This window comes from Primulina huaijiensis, chromosome 9 (genome assembly GCF_012295235.1).
Source record: "Primulina huaijiensis isolate GDHJ02 chromosome 9, ASM1229523v2, whole genome shotgun sequence".
In the NCBI taxonomy this organism is placed as follows: domain Eukaryota; kingdom Viridiplantae; phylum Streptophyta; class Magnoliopsida; order Lamiales; family Gesneriaceae; genus Primulina; species Primulina huaijiensis.
In genome coordinates, this window is record NC_133314.1 from 4,818,599 (window position 1) to 4,830,328 (window position 11,730).

At 33.7% G+C, this 11,730-nt stretch overlaps 2 protein-coding genes and 1 long non-coding RNA gene across 3 annotated transcripts; 2 read left to right on the forward strand and 1 right to left on the reverse strand.

Moving 5' to 3' along the window:
- Window positions 1-3,839: 3,839 nt before the first annotated feature.
- LOC140985068 (two-component response regulator ARR2-like) lies at window positions 3,840-7,600 on the forward strand. The gene is made up of 6 exons (XM_073452811.1): window positions 3,840-4,194; window positions 4,780-4,932; window positions 5,032-5,418; window positions 5,913-5,989; window positions 6,122-7,207; window positions 7,284-7,600. The coding sequence occupies exons 1-6, from the start codon at window positions 4,026-4,028 to the stop codon at window positions 7,353-7,355; spliced, it is 1,944 nt and encodes a 647-aa protein (XP_073308912.1). The 5' UTR covers window positions 3,840-4,025; the 3' UTR covers window positions 7,356-7,600.
- A 183-nt stretch (window positions 7,601-7,783) lies between these two features.
- Window positions 7,784-8,182, forward strand: LOC140984458 (uncharacterized). Its single transcript, XR_012176621.1, has 2 exons — window positions 7,784-7,967; window positions 8,000-8,182. It is a non-coding gene; the product is annotated as an uncharacterized lncRNA (long non-coding RNA).
- LOC140984457 (COBRA-like protein 7) lies at window positions 7,986-11,092 on the reverse strand. The gene is made up of 2 exons (XM_073451883.1): window positions 10,446-11,092; window positions 7,986-9,631 (listed from the first exon to the last, which is right to left on the reverse strand). The coding sequence occupies exons 1-2, from the start codon at window positions 10,987-10,989 to the stop codon at window positions 8,214-8,216; spliced, it is 1,962 nt and encodes a 653-aa protein (XP_073307984.1). The 5' UTR covers window positions 10,990-11,092; the 3' UTR covers window positions 7,986-8,213.
- Window positions 11,093-11,730: the final 638 nt, after the last annotated feature.

An 11,730-nucleotide genomic window follows, 5' to 3' on the forward strand; every position in this document is an offset into this window, starting at 1 on the left:
TATTATTTTTAATGTGTATAAATAAAATGTTGGTTTAAATAATTGTAGTTAATAATTTACTCAATAAAATATTAATACTTTTGTTTTTTATATCCTAATAAAAATATAAAACAAAACTGTATTTTAAATTTAATTAAAAAACAAAATGATAACGTGATGATTTAAGAAACATGTATAAAATGAGAATTTAAGAAGATATATAAGGATTTTTTGGAGAAGAGAAATATAAAAATAAGATTTTTTTTAAAAATGTAGGGTATTCCAAACTTTTTAAAAAAACCACTTATAAACGGTAAACAACTTATTTTGACCGCTTATATAAGTAGGCGTAACATTGTTTGGTTGAAACCGAAATAACCGACCGGATCGAAAAATTCGGTTTAACTAGTTCGGTTTTCGGTCGGTTACGGTTTCAAAATTAAAGAAATTCGGTTTTTCGGTTCGATTTTCGGTTTTGATCCCCAGATAATTGAAATAACCGAACCGGCCATATTATATTTAACTATAGGATTTTTTGTATAATGGGCTAATAAATGTGAAAGATCTTTGTTAGTTTCAGTAAGTTTATATATATTTAAGTTATGATTCAAGATTGTGATTTATAATCACTATTGTGATGAATTTAATGTCATTTTCGTTTCTAATTTTGCAAAACAGGATTTTGGAGTTTGACAATTAGAAGTTCAAATTGTTATTGAAGCTTAGATTGTTAAGTCATAAGTGTATTGTAACAGTACATGTTCTACTAATCTACTGTCATTGTTTCTTTTATATGTGTTGCATCCATCAAGCATCAAGTGATGTATAATTTTATTTCTAAACAAAATATTATAAAATCATATATAACCGACCATATAAACCGAACCGTATTACAAAAAAACGGACCGAATCGTAATAAAATGGTTTGGTTTTGGACTAGATATATTCATAACCAAAAACCGAAAAATCGAACCGTTATAGAGAAAAACCGGACCGAACCGACCGACGCCCACCCCTACTTATAAGTTGTTTGTAATTTTTTTTTACGAAGCAAATTATGAGAGTTTATAAACACCCTCTTAATCTATTAATTGAAAAATAAAAATATATTACACATAAACAACATATATTATTTTTATCTATACTTATTATATTATTAACGCTAAAGGATCCAGATAAACTAACTTTTGTAACATAATCCAATTTTTAAAGAAGTACCAAAATTAATAATTCTCTCAAAATAAAAAAATTTCTTTATTGTTGTTTAATGGAAACAAAAAAAAAATCAGGTTATTTTAGTGAATATGTTCACCTAAAGTTACTATGTCACTTCCAAATTTCAAAATATTTATTTAACTTTATCTAAACTTTCAAATTTTTACATTATATATATATAACCCATGATATAAAAAATTATTATAAAATTCAAAATTAAAAAATTAATTAAAAAAATTATTTAACAACAAAAGTGCATAATTTCTACCACAGAGCTACTTACCATTGGTCTAAGTGGCATTTCGTTTCACAAAATTTAAAAAAAATAATAATATGCGGTAGAGTTTAAAGTTGGATGTCGGAGTCATTTGAATCCTTAAGTATAGTTTGATATGTGTGATAGGATAAGTAAATGATTAGTAATTAGAGTGATTAAAAAATGAGATATATAGATTAACAGTATGGTAGGATAAATAACATGGTGTTTAGTATGATTTTAAAATGAAGGATTAATTTTGCAAATTTTATTGTAATGACCAAAATACCCCAAGTGCTAATTAAATATATATTATTAAAATAATTGGATAAATAATTAAATATTTATAATTATAATTTACATTTATTAAAATTAATTTAAATATATTTATTAGAAATAAATTTGTGAATATGAATTTACTTTAATAATTAAAATAGCAATAATATTTTGAATGTTAATGTTAAATAAAGTTTAGTAATAATTATAATATTATTGTTTTTTTTAAATAATTATAAATATTCTTAAAATAATTTTATAGATAATTAAATATTTATAATTATAATTTATATTTATTAAAATTAATTTAAATCATTTCTCCAGCCGCCGACTGTGAAGGATCGAATGAGAGAAGATAGGTTTTAGGATTTTTATAAATATAGGGTAACTAAGTCATTTGTAATGTATTTTATCATTAAATTAAAATTATCACTTCTAAAAGAAGGGATATGTTATCTTTCTAGGCATAGTTTGGTACACATGATAAGATAAACATGTTATATATAATATAAGGATAAGTTAAGGATATATAAGATGTAGGATATTATATTTAATGTTTGTTATGATTTTAATAAGAGTGATTAAATTTATATATTAGATTGTAATGACAAAATTAACTTTATCATAATAAATTTTATAATTTCAAAGTTGTTGCTTGAGTTCATATTTCTTATCTGTTCATACGCCGACAGTGTTTGCATGCTTTATTTATTTGAGATTTCAGTTGATCCCAAAACTCTGTTTTCTGTGTGTTTATACACATCCATGAACTCGTTGTTCCGTATGTATTTTGTGTGTGTAAACTAGTGGATAAAATATAAAGGTAAAAACTTATGCGAGACGGTCTCATGGGTCGTATTTTGTGAGACAGATCTCTTATTTGGGTCATCCATGAAAAATTATTATTTTTTAATGCTTTCAAATTAATGGAAGTCTCAATCTAAAAAACGTTATATTAGGTAAGGAAGGGAAATTTTTATCAATACATCAAAATTAGTTTTTCTAAAGATTTCTTCCTTAATTAATAATATAAATATACTACGTATATTTCTATTATTTTGAGTATAAAAAAATAAGAAAAATTTGTAAATTAATCTTGGTCAATTATTATTTTTTAATGCTTTCAAATTAATGGAAGTCTCAATCTAAAAAACGTTATATTAGGTAAGGAAGGGAAATTTTTATCAATACATCAAAATTAGTTTTTCTAAAGATTTCTTCCTTAATTAATAATATAAATATACTACGTATATTTCTATTATTTTGAGTATAAAAAAATAAGAAAAATTTGTAAATTAATCTTGGTCAATTATTATTTTTTTTTTTTAAAAAAATGACAGGACCAAGATTAAAAAAATCACTCCAAAAAATAACTATTAAGTTTGTTTATTTTAAAATATAAATTTATATTCAACGCATTATGAAATAACACTTATATCTCGACAATGATGATCTTCGAAGGGTTATCAGATGCTAACTAGTGTATTATTCGAAGTTTGAATCCAATAGTCTTTTTCTGTTTTAATGTTGAAAAATCACGGATCTCACATGTAAAAATGAAACTTGGATTGTTGAATACGCACTTATCGTAATATTCTAAGACACCGTTTTTTCGTGTGATTATTATATTATTTAAGTTGAATGATTTAAAATAATTAATTTTGATATTATAATATGTTTATTGATAAATCAAATATATTTATTTTTCTCAAATCACAAAATATTCTATTTTTATTTAATAAAAAATGACATATATATTTTAATAAATTTACATTTTTATCTATATTTATAATATTCATAATAAAATATTTTTTTATTGTTATCTATAATTTGAAAATTTTAAATTAAATAATCATATTACTCGTAAGATTTACAAAAGTTTTAAATTTTAATATTATTTTCTAAAAAAATTAATATAAATTTTTAAAAATATGTATGCGTGCACGTGCGTATTTAATAAAACTCCAAGATATTTGGGTGGCGTGGGCCGGGGTTGGTTAGACTGAAACATATCGCGCCTTTTAGAGTCGGTGGTGTACTTATACGTATACATATATATATATGTATATATGAACCAAATCTCTGCCCCAAAATCTCTTTTATCTAACGAAAATAACAAACCAAGTTTGAATCTTTGATAAACCTGCCGGTTTTTTCTCTTGATTCTATCGTTTAGTTTCTGGGGTGGGTATAAATTATGCGGCGGCGTAGTTAATTTTCAGCATTTTCCCATTCTGAGATTTTTTGTTTTTATGCGTTTCTTTTTGGTTAAATTAAATTTGGCGAATTCGGATGCAAAATGAGTCAAGGACCTAAACCCATGACTTTTACGAGCTCTTGTGGTTCGTGGAAGTCGAGTGACGGAGTTCCAGACCAGTTCCCCGTGGGTTTAAGGGTACTTGTTGTGGATGATGACTCCACTTGTCTATTGAACTTGGAGAGGATGCTTCGAAATTGCCGCTACGAAGGTAGAATATTAGGTTCGCCGTTGTGTTTGAGGATTTTTGTTCACAAGCACTCAGTAGTGACCGTGAAGGCCTGTGAAATTTGAGTTTTTGTAAAAATTTTAAACATGCAAATTCAATTGTTTTTTGGTTTGAAGCGCTTCTGGTCCGCGCCGCTAGGCAATTCCCCTCTATCGCTGTTTGAAAGATCATATTTTTATCTGTTTCTGCTGGGTTTATGTCTTTGTGGAAGTAAGGAATCATCTATGAAATAAGGAATCATGTATGATGCATCAGAACGTGTATTTTGTTTCTGGAGTTGAGAGGGGGTGGATTTGTGTATCTATTCATATGTTTATGAGATATATAATCACCAGAAACTTTATTGGATCTATATATATTCAATGTATTTATGTGGTATATTCATAATTCTTGTCTTCGGATCATAATCACTTAATCCAGCAATGAGTGATATCCTTGTGTTTAGTATTCAAAGTGAAAAGAGAACTTGCTGGTAATTCATAGTTGTTGGATTGGTGGGATTTAATATTGGATTTACAATATCTGATTCTGATTTCGATAATCTTTTTTCTATTTTTGAATTGCTAGTTACGAAGTGCAGTCGAGCAGAAGCTGCGTTACAGTTGCTTAGGGAGAAAAAAGATGACTTTGACATTGTTCTAAGCGATGTCCACATGCCGTTTATGGATGGTTTCAAACTTCTAGAGCACATAAGACTCGAGATGGACTTGCCCGTTATCAGTAAGGCCTATTTGTTTCTGCATCAGTTCCATCAAGTTTTGTTTGACTCTTTGATTAGTAATAGTTGATTACTCACGTCCTGGTTTTTTTGTTGCTTAGTGATGTCAGAAGATGATACCCGAAATGTGGTGATGAAGGGTGTTACTCACGGTGCCTGCGACTATCTTATAAAACCAATTTGTATGGAGGCTTTGAAAAACATATGGCAGCATGTGGTTCGAAAAAAGAAGTACCAATTGAAGGAAAAAGATTCTGAACAATTGGGAAGTGCAGAAGATGGGGAGCAGCTGCGAAAACCTTTGGAAGACGTCGACTATTCGTCATCCGCTAATGAAGGGCATTTGAAAAATTCCAAGAGAAGGAACGATGATGGAGATGAAATAGAAGAAAGGGATGTTACTTCTACATTGAAGAAACCACGAGTAGTTTGGTTTTTTGAGCTTCACCAGCAATTTGTGACTGCTGTGAATCAACTTGGGGTAGACAGTATGGATCTTCTCAATTTCTCTATTCTGTGCGTTTGTTCTTTTTTGGTGCGCGTACACGCTGCTTGTAATATCTTCCATCTCCTGAAAAATTGTAATGTGTCAGTAAGTTGTGCAAACTATGCAACAATATTGATCTTGGGAGAGGCACACCCCTAAATATGGATTTCTCGTACAAAAAAAATGGAACAATTTTGTTGTGTATTTCATAAATGAGCATCACGTTTCTTGAATTTCAAGAAATAAAGCATGAACATATCTGTCTTTCTTGAAGGGACGCATAGTATATCTCTTGTAATGCATTATAATTTCTTAGGTATGCTTTTACATAGTAGAAAACCTTTGATCAACGAGTGAAAGCTATCATTTCATTTATTTTCTTGTGTCTTTTTCGTATCTGCAGTTCTGATATGTTGCACTTCATGCCAGCAATCTCCGTTCTTAGCTTTTCATGAACCTGTACTCATTATGTTCCTTTTCTGTGCATCAACGCAGAGGCGGTTCCAAAGAAAATCCTGGAAATAATGAATGTGCCTGGGTTAACGAGAGAGAATGTTGCAAGTCATCTTCAGGTTAGACAAATAATTGTTCTTTTCTTGTGTTTCTTAATTCAATGTGCAGAAGAACGTTAGTCGATTAATGATTTCGATCGAATTTTATTTCTTTTTATTATTTTTTTAATATCAATTTCAAAATCGGTGTAGAAGTATCGTCTGTTTCTGAGAAAGGAAAACAGCCTGAATGCACTTGGTAACTCTTTTATGAGAACCCCAGACGCAGCGTTTGCAGCAATATCTTCCTTCAATGGCCTCGATCTTCAAGCTCTCGCTGCTTCTAATCAATTACCTCGCCACTGTGTTACCCCCATCGAGACCCCGTCACTTGGTAGGATCGCCACAAATCCTGCCATATCTGTCCCCCCGGTCGATCAAAGAAAGATTCAGAGCTTCAAAAATCCTAAGATGAGGTTCATGGAGGGACAACGAGAACCGAACAGTAATGTTAAGCAAGTTAACTTGCTGCATGAAGTCCCAACAAATATGGACTCAAAGCAACTTGCCACTTTGCACCAGGCTGCTGAGTTTCCCTATGGCAACATGAATCTGTATATTCGCTCGCATGCGAACCAAAATAATTTGTTGCTGACTCAGATGGTTCGACCGGAGCCAAGTGCTAAAATTTCGAATGAAACAAATGACGCCGCCGATATCATGAATCTATTATCTGTCAGTCAACCACAGACGATTCCAAATGCTGCTGTATTGGGTGGGAGGGACTTTCGTGGGCCTGTCTACTCCTCAGTTTCCCAATCAACCGTTGTAGATTTTTCGAGCAGTCAGAGAACCGAGTTGCCAGTGAATAGATTTTCCCTGGTGACTAATTCAGTAGTGTCGACTCTCTCCCCGAAAAGGATACTTCAGGAAGAGGTTAACTCAGAAGCAAAAGGACATCAAAGTTTCTTACCGAACTATGACAATATTAGCGAGCAGAATCATCATCACGGAAATCAGGATTGGGTTATGCACAACAGCAGCTCAACTCTTGAAGCTCGCCAACAGCCAAACTTTCAAGTAGGCATGGACATATCACCAACAAGTTTAGTTCATCCGGGCTTCTCTTTGAGCCCAAAAAGTGTACAAAGTAAGACAGGTTTCTCAGTTCCTGATGGGATGGACAACCAGCAGTGTGACAATAATTTATTAAGTGTCAAATCCGGAAAATTCGGCTATATAGACTTATATCCTGAAAGTATAGAGCGAGAGGATTTCATGACCCTTTACAACAAACAGGTTAGTTTTTTATGACTCATTGTAAATACCAAATGGGGCACATTAATTTTCTAATGTTTATTTTTGTCAATTACAGCAATATCATGAAGGCCTGGATAACGGGTTCGGCATTGAGGATTATGAGCTGGTGGATCACCTTCATGAGTAGCAGCGCACAGTACATACTATTCCCAGATTCTAAGTAGAAGGATCTTACATTCTTTATGCATTACAGACCGCGATGCTCCATCGTGCTGCATGATGTGCGAAGCATATGTGCACAACTAATTTTGACTGCTTTAGGTTTGGTGATTTTAGAGCATGCACAGATTGTTAGGAGTTCTCAGCTATCTAATTCAATAAAACCCAAGGTTTTGTTGGTTTTAAGCTTCAAAAATCACTCACCCCTTTAAACATAAACATTATTCTACATATCTTATTTTTATTTTTTTTCCTAGAGGTAATTTTCACATCTCCAAACGCAATCATTATTATTAATTTGATTTTCTACTCCTATAAAATATAATTTATTTTAAACCTTATAAATATATTAAATAACAAATTATGAGTGGGAATGAAATAATATATCATCCCTCATTTCCTTGTATATTTTTTGAAAATTTACATTTTATTCAAAATACACAATACCAAAACACCGGAAAGATAATCAAACAAAGCTCAAGTTTTTTACATATATGTCATTAATTTTTATGTCAAATAATTTAGCACAATTTCTCCAAATTTCTAAAAGTTTCAATCAAAAAATAATTAACAATGATGTGTACAAACAAAAAAAATATTTAATCCTTAAAGGGAATCAAAACTCCATCACCTTTGCTCCATGATGTTTACAACAAATCAAACAGTGTGTTTTGCTCTGAGTCGTGCTCTATATATTACAATGCCAACACTCTGGTTTATAACTCGAAACATCCAGCCTTCTCAATTTAAAGTTCCTCACATCAAACTTGAAAAAATGAATGAATAAGCACCCGGTGTAATCGAATTCGAGCATTCATCCCCTTGGCTATTGCTGCACAAACATGAAAGCTAGGAAAACCAGAAAGAACGATAACATATTCGATGAATCAAGGAGATAAGAACCGCTTGTTGGAAGTATTTTAGGCAGAGAGCATTCCTCCCCATTGAAGTAGACTTTTGATGGAAATCCATCACCACCAGGAATGTTAATTCCAGGTGTCATCTTCTTCGTGAATGAAATCACGGACTGCTGTTTTCCAGGTACACGAGGATCTTTCTGGGGATCGGCCCCATCAGTTTCTGCCACGAGATAGTTGAGGCCCGGAAGACCTTGCATGAAAATCGTGTTGTTTACGCCATTCAGTGCACTTCCATTAAAGGAGTAAACTGCTTCGAAGCCAGGAGCTGCTTTCTCGAATTCTAATGCCGTAAACCAATCGACAAAAGCAAATTCATCCCAGTTGAAGATTGTAATTCTTGCAGACCATCCGCCTCTATAGTCCGTGAACAAGTGCCAGTTGATACTAACTCCACAATTATCACCACAGGGTAGTGGGTTAGACAAAGGGAAATGGTGAAGATCGGCCCATGCTCTTGATAAGGTAGTACGGTTCTCGAATGGAACTAAGAGAGCTTGAGATGGGAGAAAAAGAGCGGGAGATGTGCTGCTACATGTTTGTTCCGTATTAGCAGGGCACCCACAGGCACAAGTTTGACATGGGATGATGGATTCGTTGTAGTAAGCAGAGAACGACACACAGCATCGTGGGCTCACTCCCTTTGGCTGCGTGATATTGCACACCACTTGCCAACTAGCAATGGCACTTGAATTGGGCAGTAGCAAGCTCGGGTCTGGAAACTGGCTAGGACTAACTCGAACAGGCGGCCCACATTTATAATCTGGGTTAAGTCTGCCACGTATCCCCCAATTCTGCGGGGGGACAAGAACAGAGCGATTAAGGTTAGGTGGCATCTTGAAAACATTGATCTCGAATGCTGATTTTGACTTGCTCGGATCCATAGCAGGAGGCAAGATCGTCCCGTTCCGACAACAAAAGGGTATCATTCCCAGGTTTGTGTCATTAGTCTTGGCTAAAGGTAGGTCTACTATAGTGGGCCTTCTGTCACAGTTCAAGGCGGTTGAAAAGTCAAGACGCTGGTAGAACTGGCCCTGTACCCCAAATACACATTTTGATGTATCCACTACAGATGGATACGCTCCTTTCATGGCAAAAATGAACTCATCTTCCATCCAATCCCAGTTTAACTGCCAGTTGTCGAGTCGCCCAAGGGGGTTATGGTTCTCGATCGTAACCTGAGCCCAATAGTTGGACTCGTATGTTTTCGACACATCGTACATTATGGTAAGATCACCGTGTTGACGAGGCAAAAACTCATCATCTATGGTAATGTTTGATTTTAACTTCGAGTCGCTGGTGCAACATACTTGCATCGAGCTATTTCCTGAGGAAACAGATTCAAATCAGACCACTATCTCACAAAGCCATGATAATACTTCCTCAATTCATGCCACATAAACGTTTTAGAACAGCAAAAATTTAAGTATGATAGTTAGCTCTAGATTGATGAATAGCCAAAAATATGAACTTTATGTGCAATTTTCTTTGATAAAGAATTACATCACAAGCTCAACACGAGCAAGTTGTTTCCCTACTATCAAAAAGTAGGATATGTGCTCGTATATGATTTAAATGATTTGTCTTGCACCATTCCCAGTTCCCACGTCTTCACTTATAAATCAAACCTCTAAACAACAGAACTCCAAAATGTGTTCATTTAAATATCAAACCTCTGAACAATAAAACTATAAAACAGCACAAAGAAAAACCCCCTAAAATTAAATGGCAAAGTTCAGAGTATCCTACACATTTCTTGACTGGCTATTCTCCAATTATCCGGTAAGTGGTGCTCACACATTGGCTTCTCGAAGGTGTCCCACTAATTGATTAAAAGTCAAACAGAATTCTACACCTCCATTTATTCACGCCTTCATTTCCTCAACAAACAAATAAAAACTATATAAAATATCAATTCAACGCTCCTAGGAACAATATAATAAATATACACAAAACATTCAAATCTTGGCTCCACACCGGCAAACAAAATACACCAAACTCACCAATCCAAGAAACAATCCTTCTTCCTCCGATCCAGAACAAAATTAAGATTGCAAATAACATTAATCATTTGTATAAAATCCAAGTCGATTCATGAAAATAGGACCAAACATATGTTAGATTCGATTAAAAAAAATCACCTAGCATAGTTGGTTTTGGGCAAATCCAGCCATCATTCACCAGCGAGATATTTGAAGGCATAGGCACGCTCGGAGAAGCAACTCCGAACTGCGTGCCGACAAGCCCGACTCGCACACTCATCTGGGTCAAGTCCCCCGCTGTCTCAATACCCGACTTCAGATCCGGACCCGGATACCCCGCCAAGACCGTCCCATTTCCAACACCCCCCGGAATGGAGTTCCCATCGGCAAGCACGGCGTTGGAAGCAGAGACCAGATACTCATCGTGCTGGAATCCAACAAAAACCCGCCAAGATTTGAGCTCCACAAAGTCGTTGTTGAGCACGGACAGGGAAGATTCGAAGCGGTAAGCCTGGAGAGCTGGATCCGACTTCAGAATCGGGGGTACGATCTTCCCGGAGTCGTAAGTGTAGGAAAGAAACACTCCGTTACAGCTTTCGGAGGCCGATGCCGGTGCTTGGGCTTGAGCCGGAGGGCGTGTTTGGGCGTGGGCGGTGCCAAGAATGAGAAGAAACAAGGAGAGCACGATTGTGGTGGCCTCCATGTATGTAAAACTTCGAATGTGAGCGCGTTTCAATTCAAACTCACGAATGTTTCAGACACAAAATACCATTTCTCTCTCTCTCTCTCCTCACACATATATATGTGTGTGTGTGTGTGTTTGTGTGTATATATATATATATATATAATATTTGAAGAAAGAAGCAGCTTAGTGGGTGCCGTAACGATGACGGGAAAGGGAGGTGAGATACGCGGAGAGGAAAATGTCGATTATTTGTGGGAAAACACAGCTCAGTGGGTGCTGTATCCAAATTGTCTTATTTATTTCTTATTTCGCTTTTCCTTTTGTTTCTTAGTATTTAATAATAATATTATTATTATCATCAATACTTTAATATAAAAAAATTAATTATATTAACTCGTTATTCTTTTTTTTAAGGTTAGTAAACCTCTAACATTTAATCTTATAATTAGTATTAAGATTCAATATTATGAATCTTTTTTTTTTGTAATATAATTTAAAATATTTGTATATTAAAAATATTGAAATAAAAGTGTACGTTTTGTCAGATAAGATTAGATAAGGATGTTTTGAAATGAAAAAAAATGGTAATTAACTCTCCGACTTATTAGATACTTAGTCATTAAAATCACCAAAATATCCTTTTCAATAAAATTATAATTTTGAAGGAAATAATAATTTGAAAATATATACAGAAAACTATTTGTATATATTGATATTCATTTGCGCGTATTGTGTGCTTATTCAATTAAAATAACTATT